The sequence below is a fragment of the Vipera berus genome (genome assembly GCF_964194415.1).
Source record: "Vipera berus genome assembly, chromosome: 1".
Classification (NCBI taxonomy): Eukaryota; Metazoa; Chordata; class Lepidosauria; order Squamata; family Viperidae; genus Vipera; species Vipera berus.
Window position 1 is genome coordinate 358,294,121 of NC_138202.1, and position 14,548 is coordinate 358,308,668.

The 14,548-nt window shown below is 46.7% G+C and overlaps 1 protein-coding gene across 2 annotated transcripts in view; it reads right to left on the reverse strand.

Annotated features, from left to right (window-relative positions):
- SLC47A1 (solute carrier family 47 member 1) overlaps positions 1–14,548 on the reverse strand; it is a 35,779-nt gene that overhangs the window by 8,897 nt on the left and 12,334 nt on the right. For both annotated transcript variants that reach the window (XM_081346699.1, XM_081346698.1), the window contains 6 exons: positions 11,158–11,200; positions 10,839–10,883; positions 9,167–9,264; positions 8,181–8,278; positions 6,976–7,089; positions 1,515–1,582 (listed from right to left, as the gene is read on the reverse strand). In XM_081346699.1, the coding sequence (XP_081202825.1) occupies positions 1,515–1,582; positions 6,976–7,089; positions 8,181–8,278; positions 9,167–9,264; positions 10,839–10,883; positions 11,158–11,200 (466 nt within the window). The remainder of the gene's footprint in view (positions 1–1,514; positions 1,583–6,975; positions 7,090–8,180; positions 8,279–9,166; positions 9,265–10,838; positions 10,884–11,157; positions 11,201–14,548) is intronic.

The following is a 14,548-nucleotide window of genomic DNA, read 5'->3' on the forward strand; positions in this document are numbered from 1 at the left end:
CACGCGCATGCGCAAAAAATGTTTCTTGCGCATGCGCGGACGCGCACGGTTGCCTTTTTTTTTTTAATGTGTGATGGAACCGGTTCCCGGTTGCGCGACGGCAACGGCCCGTCTGCAAAGCTGCCGAAAGCGGCAGCTTTGCAGACGGGCCGCGGCAGCTTTCGCAACAAGCGGGGCCGCTACCCGTTCCGAGAGGTGCGTGCGCACCTCCCCAAACCTGCCGACATTTGGGGAGGTTTGGGGAGGTGCACGCGCACCTCCCCAAACCTCCCCAAACGTCGGCAGGTCTCAGTACCTCCGCGCGAACGGGCAGCGGCCCCGCTTGTTGCGAAAGCTGCCACGGCCCGTCTGCAAAGCTGCCGAAAGCGGCAGCTTTCGCAACAAGCGGGGCCGCTACCCGTTCCGAGAGGTGCGTGCGCACCTCCCCAAACCTCCCCAAACGTCGGCAGGTCTCCGGACGGCGGCGGCTTGGGACAGGTGCGCGCGCAGTCTCCAAACCGCCGCCATCCCGTTTGCACAGCTGCCGTGTTCGTCAATGTTTGACGAACGCGGCAGGTCTCCGGACGGGATGGCGGCGGTTTGGCGAGTGCGCGCGCACTCTCCAAACCGCCGCCATCCCGTTTGCACAGCTGCCGTCAACGCGGCAGGTCTCCGGACGGGACGGCAGCGGCTTGGAGAGGTGCGTGCGCACCTCCGCCCTTCGGAAAGGTGCGCGCGCACCTCTCGGAACGGGCGGTGCCACTCTCCATTTGGAGAGGTGCGCGCGCACCACTGCCCGTTCGAAGAGGTGCGCGCGCACCGGAGACGCATGCAGCTCCGGAGCCACGGGTTGCCGACCCGTGCTCTAACCCAACAAAAAGCATACAAGCAGTCCTCGACTTACAACCGTTCATTTAGGGACCGTTCATAGTTACAACGGTGCTGAAAAAAGTGACTTATGATCATTTTTTCACACTTATGGCCAGTGCAGCACTCCCCGTGATCACGTCACTTATACTCGGACACTTGGCAACTGGTTCAGATTTATGACGGTTGCCGTGCTCCAGGGAGGGTCATGTGATCCTCTGTTGCAATCTTTTGAGAAGCCAAGTCAATGGGGAAGCCAAGTTCACAACTGTGGCAAAGAAAGGTCGTAAGATGGGGTAAAACTCACTTAACAACTGTCACGCTTTGCAATAGAAGTATTGGACTACATTGTGGTTCTAAGGCCAGGACTTAAGCCGAGCGTATCAATCTACAACTTCTAATCCCTTGCATGTGGTCTACACACAGAGTAACCATGTTACTCACTTAACATCTGCAGTGATTCACTAAACAACCGCGGCAAGAAAGGTCATAAAATGGGGCAAGACTCACTTAACAAATGTCTCACTTAGCAACAGAAAAGTTGGGCTCAATTGCGGTCGTAAGTCGAGGACTACCTGTACAAACTGCCATGCTTCTTGCTTCTCACACTCTGCTAATGGTGTTAATTCTTTCTCCTTCTGTGCCCCCAGAATTTGGCAAATTCTTACCAGATACGCGATGGTCGACAGTTCGTAGATGATGGACTGTGCCCCTAATTCAACCGTACTCATTAATCCTTAGAGGAGAGAAACATGGTTGAAATCCAGAAGCATTACACAAAACAAGCAGCATATAAATTTAACGGCAATAACCACCATAAGTCTGCAAGAAATACAGGTAGTCCTCAACTTACGACCACAATTGAGCCCAAAATTTCCACTGCTAAGCAAGACAGTTGTTGTGAGTTTTGCCCGATTTGACGACCGTTCTTGTTGCGGTTGTTCAGTGACTCACTGCAGATGTTAAGTGAGTAAAACGGTTGTTAAGTGGATCTGGCATCCCCACTGATTTTGCTTGTCAGAAAGTCGCAAAAGGGGATCGTGTGACCCTAGGGCACTGCAACCATCATAAATAGAAACCAGTTGCCAAGCATGCGAATTTTCATCACATGACTATGCGAATGCTGCAGCACTGTGGAAAAAAAGTTGGTAAGTCCCTAGAATTAGAATTAGAATTAGAATTAGAATAGAATAGAATAGAATATAGAATAGAATTAATAGAACATAGAATAGAACACAGAATAGAACATAGAACAGAACAGAACAGAACAGAACAGAACAGAACAGAACAGAATAGAATAGAATAGCAAAGTGGGAAAGGGACCTTGGAGGTCTGCTAGTCCAACCCCCTGCTCAGGCAGAAGACCCTATACCAGTGATGGCAAACCTTTGGGAGACCGAGTGCCCAAACTGCAACCCAAAACCCACTTATGTATCCTTGGGTGGGCGTGGCCCATTGGGTGGGCACGGCTGCAGTGATAACGGCAGACTGGGTGGGATGAAAAAAGTTCAATCAAACAATTCCAAATTTGCGAGATCTTTTTTCCCCCCGCAAGTTGAAATTGATTGAACCTTCCTTTTTTTTCTTGCACACGGCGGCGGAGGCCTAAAGCGAAAAGGTTTTATAAAACCCAGCTGAAGGCCTAGGACTGGGGCACCACCTTTGGCACCCGTGCCATAGGTTCGCCACCACGGGAATAATATTGGAGCTATTCTCCAAAGCCCCTGAAGGCAGGAGAAGAAGCAATGGATGGAAACTCGTCAAGGAGAGAAGCGACCTGGAACTAAGGAGAAACTTCCTGACAGTGAGGACAGTTAACCAGTGGAACAGCTTGCCACCAGAAGTGGTGAATGCTCCAACGCTGGAAGTTTTTAAGAAGAGACTGGCCAGCCACTTGTCTGAAATGGTATAGGGTTTCCTGCCTGAGCAGGGGGTTGGACTAGATTTAATTTAATAATTTAATAATTTGATTTCTATACCGCCCTTCTCCCGAAGGACTCAGGGCGGTGAACAGGGCAATACACAGTAAAAATCGAATACAAAAATTAAAAAACCATTAAACATCATGCCCATAAAATCAATCCATATTAAAATTAAAACTAGTTTTAAAAACCCAACCCCATCCCGTCAGACCAGGCCAGCTTGTTCAAAAAAGAATGTTTTGAGATCACACCGGAAGGAGCGAAGGTCGGGGGCCATCCGGAGCTCAACCGGTAAGCGGTTCCAAAGGTCTGGCGCGCCCACAGAGAACGCTCTCCCCCTGGGGGTCACCAATCGGCATTCTTTGATCGGCGGCACCCTGAGGAGGCCCTCTCTGTGGGAGCGCACTGGATGGAGGGAAGTTGACGCCGGCCGCAGGTGTTGCCGTAGGTAATCCGGACCCATGCCATGAAGGGCTTTGTAAGTCATAACTAACACCTTGAACCTCACCCGGAGAGCAACCGGTAGCCAATGCAGCTCGCGGAGCAAAGGTGTAACATGGGAGTATTGGGAAGCTCCCAAGACAACTCGCGCGGCTGCATTCTGCACAAGTTGGAGTCTCCGGGTGGACCTCAAGGGCAGCCCCATGTAGAGAGCATTACAGTAGTCTAGACGAGAGGTCACGAGCGCATGAGTGACTGTGCGCAAGGCATCCCGGTCTAGATAGGGCCGCAACTGGCGCACCAGGCGAACCTGGGCAAAGGCCCCCCTAGTCACAGCTCCAATATGCTCTTCCAAAGAGAGCTGTGAGTCTAGAAGGACCCCCAAGTTGCGGGCCCTATCTACGGGGGGTAATAGCTCACCCCCATGGCCAATGATGGAATAATCGGAATTTCCCGGGATGCCGGCACGAACAGCCACTCAGTCTTGTCAGGGTTGAGTCGAAGCCTGTTCCTCCCCATCCAGAGCCGGACCGCCTCCAGGCAACGGGACATCACGTCGAGGGCATCGCTGGGGTGGTTTGGGGTAGAAATAAAAAGTTGGGTATCATCAGCATATTGGTGGTACCCAACTCCAAAACCACGAATGATCTCACCCAGCGGCTTCATATAGATGTTGAACAGGAGAGGCGAGAGAACCGATCCCTGAGGGACTCCACAAATGAGAGGTCTCAAGGTCGATCTCTGCCCCCCTGCCAAAACCGACTGCGAGCGTCCCAGAAGGTAAGAGGAGAACCACTGAAAAACTGTGTCTCCCACTCCTAACCCTCTGAGACGTCGCAGCAGGATACCATGGTCGATGGTATCAAAAGCCGCTGAGAGGTCTAAAAGGACTAGGACAGAGGAGCAACCTCTGTCCCGAGCCCGCCAGAGATCATTCACCAGCGCGACCAATGCCATCTCCGTGCTGTACCCGGGCCTGAAACCCGATTGGTACGGGTCTAGGTAATCAGCTTCATCCAAGAACAAAGGGAGTTGCTGCGCCACCACGCTCTCAACAACCTTCGCCAAAAAGCGAAGGTTGGAGACCGGACGATAGTTGTTTAAAATTGCTGGGTCCAAGGCAGGCTTCTTGAGGAGGGGTCTCACCACCGCCTCCTTCAAGGCGGCGGGAAAGCTACCCTGACTCAAAGAGGCCGTAATCACTGCCTGGAGCCAGCCTCGTGTCCCATCCCGGGCTGCATAAGTCAGCCAGGAGGGGCACGGGTCCAACAAACACGTGGTGGAGCTCAGCTTCCCCATGATCTTGTCCACTTCTTCAGGAGTCACAGGATCGAACTCTTCCCAGATTAAATCGACAAGGCCGCCCGTATCCTCTTCATCAGACTCTGCCCAGTCGGAGTCCAAACCGGTCCGGATCCGAGCGATTTTGTCCGACAGAAATCGATTAAACTCCTCGGCTCGACCCTGCAAGGGTTCCTCCCTCACCTCCTGATTAAGAAGGGAGCGAGTTACCCTAAACAGGGCGGCCGGGCGATTATCTGCGGATGCGATGAGGGTGGCAAAGTGGTTAGACCTAGCCACCCTCAACGCTGCGAGATAAGTTCTCGTAAACGACCTTAGTCGTAACCGGTCGGATTCGGATCGGCTGGACCTCCAACAGCTCTCTAGGCCCCGTCTCCGACGCTTCATCTCGCGGAGCTCCATGGAGAACCATGGGGCCCGTTGAGATCTGCGTCGGGTCAAGGGCCGCATGGGTACAACTTGGTCGAGTGCCTCTGTGGCTGCCCTTTCCCAGGCTTCCACCAGGGCATCGACCGAGCTGTGAGCAAAGGAGGCAGGTGGGGGCCCAAGCGCCGTTTGGAACCGCTCAGGGTCCATAAGGCGTCTAGGGCGGAACCATCTTGTTGGCTCAGCAACCCCACGACAGGGAGTGGCAAAACGGAAGACCATCCGCAGGAGATGATGATCGGTCCATGACAGGGGTGAAATAATTGGAGAACCCCCCCCAAGATCATCTAACCACCGTCCGGATAGAAAAACCAAATCGAGCGTGTGCCCCCCCCCCCGTGAGTTGGGCCCAGAATAACCTGCTTCAGGTCCATGGCCGTCATGGAAGCCATGAACTCCCGAGCTAACTCAGATGATCCCCCCAGGGATGGTAGGTTGAAGTCACCCAAAACTATAAGTTTGGGGAACTCAACCACCAACCCTGAGAGGATATCGAGAAGCTCAGGCAGGGCTGCTGCCACGTGTCTAGGTGAAACATACACCAGCAGCAAGCCCAACTGAGCTCTGGGACCACATCTCAGGAGGAGGGACTCACACCCGACTATCTGGACCATGGTGGCCTCCCGCGGACATAAGGTCTCCCTTGCAACTACTGCCACTCCACCACCCCTAGATGACCTCCAAGGTCCCTTCCAACTACTTCTTCTTCTTCTTCTTCTTCTTCTTCTTCTTCTTCTTCTTCTTCTTCTTCTTCTTCTTCTTCTTCTTCTTCTTCTTATTATTATTATTATTATTATTATTATTATTATTATTATTATTATTATTATTATTATTATTATTATTATTATTATTAATATAGAATAACAGAGTTGGAAGGGATTTTAGACTAGTCCAACCCCCTGCTCAGGCAGGAAACCCTGTAACTGAACTGCTCGGGGATTTTAGAATTCAAACAGGTAGGCAGCTGTTACGCAAACCCCCAGGCTTAACCACCGTTGATAGGAAAGTCCAAAAAATCCGGATAACGGATGTGGCAGCACTGGGAGGCAGCAGATCAGAAGAGAAAGAAGTGGAGAAGGTCACAAAATGGGGACCTGGAGGACCTGGAAATGAAAACAGAACGACCGTGGCAAAAGGAAGCAAAGGTCGTGTCAATATATTCAATAACATATTTGATAGACAATAGGCCTCTGGGGTGCAATCCCAAAACATCTGCGGCCCCACTCGAACCCCATCGGCATTGGGGGAAAAATTCGCCATCGGTCAATTGCAAAAAGGGGAACAGCTGACATCCTGCGACGAAAGCTTTAATATTATTCGACATCCACATCTGTCTCGCCCAGGTCCTTGGGAAAGAACTTGACAGGCGGACAGCAACCTGCCAAATCCGATCTGAACATCTGGCAGACTGTGTGCGACTGACCATCCGCGTCATCGTGAAAAGTGAAAGTGAAAACCTTTGGATCCACAACTGCATCAGCAACAGGAACCAGACAATCCAATGGAGTGCCACGTTGTCAGGGCTCAGTTGCGGTCATTAAGTGGAGGACTACTTATACGGTAGTCCTCGACTTGCAGCGGTTCATTGAGTGACTGCTCAAGGTTACGACGGCACTGAAAAAAGGGGCTTACGACCGTTTTTCACACTTAATGACCGTTGCAGCATCCCCATGATCAGGTGATCAAAATTCAGATGCCTGGCAGCTGACTCATATTTATGACGGTTGCAGCATCCCGTGGGGGGGTTGTCACGTGATCTGCTTTTGCGACCTTCTGAGAAGCAAAGTCAGTGGGGAAGCCAGATTCACTTAACCACCGTGTGACTAACTCAACAATTCCAGTGATTCACTTAACAACGACGGCAAGGAAGGTCGTAAAACGGGGCAAACCTCACCTGACTAATGTCTCACTTAGCAACATAAATTTTGGGCTCATGTGTGGTCGTATGTCGAGGACTACCTGTATAACGCCACTCGCCCAGGGAGGTAACCAAGAGGCCCCTGCTGGGCGAGAGAGAAAAGGGATCGGGGGTCCTCACCTGCGAGGAAGCTGCCAATCTCAAAAGTCCACCACTCAATGCAGATCATAAACATGCTGGGCAGGGCCAGCCGGACGAAGGGACCCCATTCCTGCAGACAGTCCATCGTCCAGCCTGTAAAACACAAGGGCTTCCGCGTCAGGGCGAGGGGCTTGTCTGTCTGTGTCTGTGTGTCTATGCGTGCGTGTGTCTGAATAACAAACAGACTAACAGAGTTGGAAGGGACCCTGGAGGTCATCTAGTCCAACCCCCTGCTCAGGCAGGAGACCCTATACCATTTCAGACAAATGGCTGTCCAGTCTCTACTTATAAACCTCCAGTCTTGGAGCAGTGTCTGTGTTTGTGTCTGTGTGTCTGTATCTGTGGGTCTATATCTGTGAGTCTATGTTGCGTCTGTTTATCTGTGGGCCTATGTTGTGTGTGTCTACGTTGTGTCTGTGTGCCTGATGTCAATGCTGCTAACATCGGATGTTCTTGCTTGACAACATAGGGAAATGTAGCCTTTCTTTAACTCGTATATTACTTTTAGAGTTATGGCTATGTGTCTATGTTGTGTCTGAGTGTCTATGTTGTATCTGTGTATCTCTCTCTGTGTGTGTATGTTGTATCTTTGTGTCTAAGTTGTGACTGTATCTCTATGTTGTGTCTGTGTCTGTGTGTATGTGTCTACATGGTGTTTGAGTATCTGTCTGTGTCTGCGTGTCTATGTTGTGTCTGTGTATTTATGTTGCATCTGTGTATGTCTGCATCTCTGTGTGTGTCTATATTGTGTTTGTGTATCTGTCTGTGCCCGTGTCTGTGTGTCTATGTTGTGTCTGTGTGTCGATGTTGTGTTTGTATATATGTGTCTGTGTGTCTATATTGTATTTGTGTGTGTCTGTGTCTGTGTGTCTATGTTGTGTCTGTGTATGTCTGTGTGTCTACTTGAGTGTCTGTGTTTCTGTGTGTGTGTGTGTGTGTGTGTGTGTGTGTCTCTGTGTGTGCTTTGTTATACAGGTTTCTTGTAGCCCAGCCAGGGTTACATTTGTGAGATGAGTGGCCATATAAATCAAATTAAGAGAATAAATAAATAAATTTCTGAAAACGGGCCATGATACTTCTCATGAAAATAAGAGTGGAGAGGGGGAAAAAGTGTTTCTAGCTGTGCCTGTGATTCCCTCAACCATCCCTGCCCAGGTCGCAAAAATATTCTGCTTTTCTACTACCTCCCCAGGTCTCCTTATGGATCTTTCTCCACCAGACGAAGAGAAAGAGGAGGAACGCTTGCAGATTCTGCGAAAGAGTGTTGGCCCAGGCTGAACCTCTGCGGGAGAGAAAGAAAGAGAAAGAAAGAAAAAAAGAGAGAAAGTAAGTCAGTCAATCTTAAATGTTTGGCCATCTTGTCTGACTGAGCTCATGAGAGCTAGGAACTTCATTCTTATCACAAGGGGGTCTTCAGCTTACGACCACAATGGAGTCCAAAATTTCTGTTGCTAGCAAGATAGTGTCTAAGTGAATTTTGCCCCATTTTACGGCCTTGCTTGCCACGGTTGTTAAAGGAATCACTGCAGTTGTTAAATTAGCAACACGGTTGTTAAGTGAATCTGACTTCCCCATTGGCTTTGTGCCAGAAAGCCTGTTTACACATAGCGGATCAGATCAAACAAAAGGCACAGCCACCATGTGCTTTACTGCTTAACTGTTTTAACTGTAACAGGAAACAGGCCTCTTTGACCCCTCTTTCAAACCAGCGGTCCTCCCTGTCCAAAATGTGGACTTTGCTGTCTTCGAAAGAGCGGTCTTCCTCTTTTAAAGGCAGATGGGCCACTGACTCTTGTCCTGACAGGTTTGTTCTCCTTTGTTGTGCCACGCGTTTGTGAAGAGGTTGTTTCGTTTCCCCAACGTACAGATCTCCACACGGCTCACCGCATTGTACCGCATATATCACGTTGCTTCTTCTCCGCAACTGGGAAACAAAACAACCCCTTCATGAATCCTTCCTATTCCCCACCATCCCAGTCAGAGCTGAAGAAGCTCCTGGGAGGAGAGGCGAAACGTCTTCAAAGAAAAAACGAGGAAGTCCAGCGGCCTCGTGAAAAAGCACCTTTGGGATAAACTACGACCCGGGTGACTGAGAATCTCCATAGACACTGAAGAGCGTCATGTTTTGAACTCGGGCCTTTTGACAAATGGAAAAATCTGTCGCGCTTACACCACGCCCAGCTTGAAGACGTGCAAGAAGACGGCGTTCATGACCACGTTCAACACGTTCACCACCACGCCGGTCACCACCTGAGGCAAGAGGACAGCCTGGAATGGAGAAAAAGGAGAAACTGAACACAAGGCAGGGGGTTCCACTGTCAGGAAATTCCTCTTTCGTTCCAGGTTGCTTCTCTCCTTGATCAGTTTCCATCCGTTGCTTCTTGTCCTGCCTTCACATGGTTTGGAGAAGAGCTTGACTCCCTCTTCTTTGGGGCAGCCCCTGAGATACTGGAAGGCTGCTATCATGTCACCCCTCGTCCTTCCTTTCTCTAGACTGGCCATACCCAAATCCTGCAACTGTTTGTCATATTTTTGTGTCTCCGGTCTTTTAATCATCCCAGTTGCTTAATTGTTCTTCTCCGCACTGGGCAAGATGGACGTTAAGTTTAATAATCAATAAAAATTAACTCGATGAATAAAGTTTATTTAGAATTCTTTATTCTTGGTTGGCCAAGTGTGATCGGACACTTAAGGGATTTGTCTCCGGTGTGGAAACTCTCAGTGTACATACAAACAACTAAGTGATAGGTATTTACCCACGTAGTATGGTTGTGTTGCTATTATCCTTCGTGTCGTCTCATCTTTTCTACTACTTTCTCCTATTGGTATGTTATGATTTATCACTTGATCTTTGTATCTTATGATTAGTGATTGTAACTATGATCTATGATATATATCAGGGCTTTTCAACCTTTTCACCCATTGCGCCACTTTTAGGATATGGCAACATCCGAGTACCACCAGTCGCCTAGCAAGGTGTCAAAAACTTGATGACACCCCCCCAAAAAAAAGGAAAAAAGTGATGAAGTACAGGTAGTCCTCGACTTACAACAGTTCGCTTAGTGACTGCTCAAAGTTACAACAGCACTGAAAAAGTGCCCCCCAAGCCACAGCCGAGCAAGACGCCTGCCTGCCCGCCCAGTGGCGCTCTTCCTTCTGTCCGAGGTTTTCATTGTGAGCATTTCTGTTGAGGATTGGCAGCGGGGGTGGGGGGGGTGTTTGGTTTTTATCCCCTCCCCCCTCTGCTGGGTGGTTGCAGCAGGTTTTGGTCACTTCACATTACCCTGGGACACTGTGACTGTCATAAATATGAATCGGTTGCCAAGCATTTGAATGTAAATCACAAGACCCTGGAGATGCTGCAACATTCCAGCTGATCGGCGCTTCTTCTGGGCTCAGCAAAAGCGCCAGGATCAGTGCCGAGCTCCAGCTGGATCCTGGCGCTGATCCTGGCGCTTCCGCTGAGCCCCGACAGCCCTGCAGCTCCAGCCGTCTCTCGCTCAGGCTTGTGCGGTGCTGCCACCGGTTCAGCTCATTCCCCTCCCCCACTACCACTTTTCTAGGATGGTCACGTACCACCTGCCAGGTGCCAATGTACCACAGGTGGTGCCCGTACCACTGGTTGAAAAGCCCTGATATATACAACCTATCACTTTGTTCTTTGCATGTACACTGAGAACTTCTGCGCCGGAGACAAATTGCTTGTGTGTCCAATCACGCTTGGCCAATAAAGAATTCTATTTTGTTCCATTTCAGCATTGTCTTAATCTGCTGCTTTTGAGGTACGGTTGCCTCCCCCAGTAAATTCTGCTTTTAACAATAAAGCAAAAGGCATACAATACCTGACTTTGCAAATAGCGTGTTTCCAGCTGGTAGATGAACGCAGCCTGTGAATGCATCCCAAACATAATAAATTAAGTTTCTTTGATTGAAAATCAGTTTCATGATTATCTATTTTAATTTAATTTAATTTAAACTAAATTGTCTTCCCCTATCAAGTCAGCTAACAAGCCATAATGTCTTCTTAACAAACAGGCTGCTTCGTGCACCTTCCAAAGGCAAAAGTCCTGTTCACACAACCAATGGAGGAAACAGACTCCCTGGAACCTGTTTTAGCCCGGTCTGTATGTGTTATGCGAATGCAGCCTACGAAACACTTACCGGCAGGGCTGGAATGAAGATCATCACGTAAATGTGGGTTAATCTGTAAGACAAAATTGAACCACATTTTAATGGGATGGGAAAAGCGAATGGGTGGCATACAAGAATCCTGGTGGCGCAGTGGTTAGGATGCGGCTTGGTGAGCCTTGGTGGAGCAGTGGGCTAATGCCTCCTTAAGTAACACCAGCTGCCTGCAATTATTGCAGGTTCGCATCCCACCAGGCTCAAGGTTGACTCAGCCTTCCATCCTTCCGAGGTAGGTAAAATGAGGACCCAGATTGTTGGGGGCAATTAAGCTGACTTTGTAATAATGCCGCTTGGGGGGTGTATGAAAGCCCTAATAAGCAGGCATATACATAGAATGAAGGCTACTGCTAAGCTTGTAAGCCGCCCTGAGTCTTCGGAGAAGGGCGGGATATAAATGGAATTAAAATAAATAAATAAATAAGTGCTATTGCTAGTGCTACCTACCTACCTATCATTTATCTTTTATCATTTCATCTCTCTCTCTTTATATATACATATGGATGATATATATATTATCTGCCTGTCAACCTATCATCCAGCTACTATCTCTCTCTGCCTACCTATCTATCTATCATTCATTATCTATCTATCTATCTATCTATCTATCTATCTATCATCTAGGCTACTGCTAAGTTTGTAAGCCGCCCTGAGTCTTCGGAGAAGGGCGGGATATAAATGGAATTAAAATAAATAAAATAAATAAAAATAAATATATCTACCTATCTAATCTATCATCTATCTATCTATCTATCTATCTATCTATCTATCTATCTAATCTATCTATCATCTATATATCTACCTATCTATCATCTATCTATCTATCTATCTATCTATCTATCTATTCTATCAAATCTATCATCTATCTATAATCTAACAATCTATATCTATCTATCTATCAAATCTAATCTAATCTATCTATCTATCTATCTAATCTATCTATCTATCTATCATCTATCTATCTAATCTATCATCTATATATCTATCTAATCTATCTATCTATCTATCTATCTATCTATCTATCTATCTATCTATCTATCTATCTATTCTATCAAATCTATCATCTATCTATAATCTAACAATCTATATCTATCTATCTATCTATCTATCTATCTATCTATCTATCTATCTATCTATCTATCTATCTAATCTAATCTATCTATCTATCTATCTATCTATCTATCTATCTATCTAATCTAACATCTATCTATAATCTAACAATCTATATCTATCTATCTATCTATCTATCTATCTTTCTATCTATCTATTCTATCAAATCTATCATCTATCTATAATCTAACAATCTATATCTATCTATCTATCTATCAAATCTAATCTAATCTATCTATCTATCTATCTATCTATCTATCTATCTAATCTAACATCTATCTATAATCTAACAATCTATATCTATCTATCTATCTATCTATCTTTCTATCTATCTATTCTATCAAATCTATCATCTATCTATAATCTAACAATCTATATCTATCTATCTATCAAATCTAATCTAATCTATCTATCATCTATCTATCTATCTATCTATCTATCTATCTATCTATCTATCTAATCTATCTATCTATCTATCATCTATCTATCTAATCTATCATCTATATATCTATCTAATCTATCTATCTATCTATCTATCTATCTATCTATCTATCTATCTATCTATCTATCTATTCTATCAAATCTATCATCTATCTATAATCTAACAATCTATATCTATCTATCTATCTATCTATCTATCAAATCTAATCTATCTATCTATCTATCTATCTATCTATCTATCTATCTATCTATCTATCTATCTATCTATCTATCTATTTATCAATCTGAGCATAAATATGAGAAGCCTTCCTTTCTCAATGCCCAACACCCAGTCCTGAAAGATAGACTGCTCCTTTCACTGGAGGTTCCCTTATAAGACTAAATTGTGTTGCTGTTGTTTTTTCTCAAGATTCGAAACGATGAAGAAGGGGCAACGCCCTCTCCACCCCCCAAAAGAAAAAAAAAACAGGAACGAGAGAAGAGGCGAAAAACAAGAGACGGAACAGGGGGAAAAAAAGAGGGTTGTGTGGTCGTTACACAAGAGCAAGGGGTGTTTTTGGAACAGAACCCAGCTGAGAGGTGCTTTCCGCCTTTTTTTTTAAAAAAAAACAGAAATAGGAGAATCTGTGAGGTAAACCGGCTCTTTCGTCCATTTTTCTTTTCAGCGCTCCAGCTAAAAGGGTAAAATTAAGGAGTTGGATTAATTGGGTCGACTGCTCAATTTCATTTGGACGGGTTTCTTGATGCCTGTGATTTTTATGTGCATGTGGGTTGACAGTAGCCTATCGTAAACCAGCATACGGCTCGTCCTCGACTTACGACCGGGATGGAGCTCAAAGTTTATGTTGCTAAGGGAGACACCTGCTCAGTGAGTTTTGCTCCATTTTATCATTTCACAGTTGTTCAGGGAACCACTGCAGTTGTTAAGTTGGGAACACAGTCGTTAAGTGAATCTGGCTTCCCCGTTGACTAAGCCACTTTTTTTCACTGCTGTCGTAAAGTGGAACGGACCTTAAAAATAGAATAGAATAGAATAGAATAGAATAGAATAGAATAGAATAGAATAGAATAGAATAGAATAGAATAGAATAGAATAGGAAGGGATCCTGGAGGTCTTCTAGTCCAGCCCCCTACTCAAGCAGGAGAACCTATACCATCTCAGACAAGTGACTATCTAGCACCTCTTCTTAAAAACTTCAAGTGATGGAGTGCCCATGATTTCTGGAGGCAAGCTGTCCCACTGGTTAATTGTCCTCACCGAATGTCCGAAGTCCAGCCATATAACCACAAGACAAGGTGACCGCTACAACTTCAGAAATGGGACCTAGCACCCTTTTTCCAGGTAAGTCGTAACTTGGAATAGCCACTAAGCTATCAGTCGTAAGTCAAGGACTACTAGTAAAAGGGTTTTTAGGGTTGACTACGGATTGGCAACATTTGCAACGTGAGAGCCACACTTTTTTGTGATTTCCTCAATCTTTTTTGCAAGGTTAAAGACAGATTCAAGATGTCAGGGACCAGCAACTTGATTCCGAATGGCAAAGAGATGAGTTCCTGCCCAGGCTGCCAAAATAAATAGGCAGCTGCACCCCGGAGGGATTATAGTTCAGGAATGTGTGTGTGTCTGCACACGCCCAGGTGTGAATGAGAAGAGAAGAGAAGAGAAGAGAAGAGAAGAGAAGAGAAGAGAGGAGAGGAGAGGAGAGGAGAGGAGAGGAGAGGAGAGGAGAGGAGAGGAGAGGAGAGGAGAGGAGAGGAGAGGAGAGGAGGAGGGAGAGGAGAGGAGAGGAGAGGAGAGGAGAGGAGAGGAGAGGAG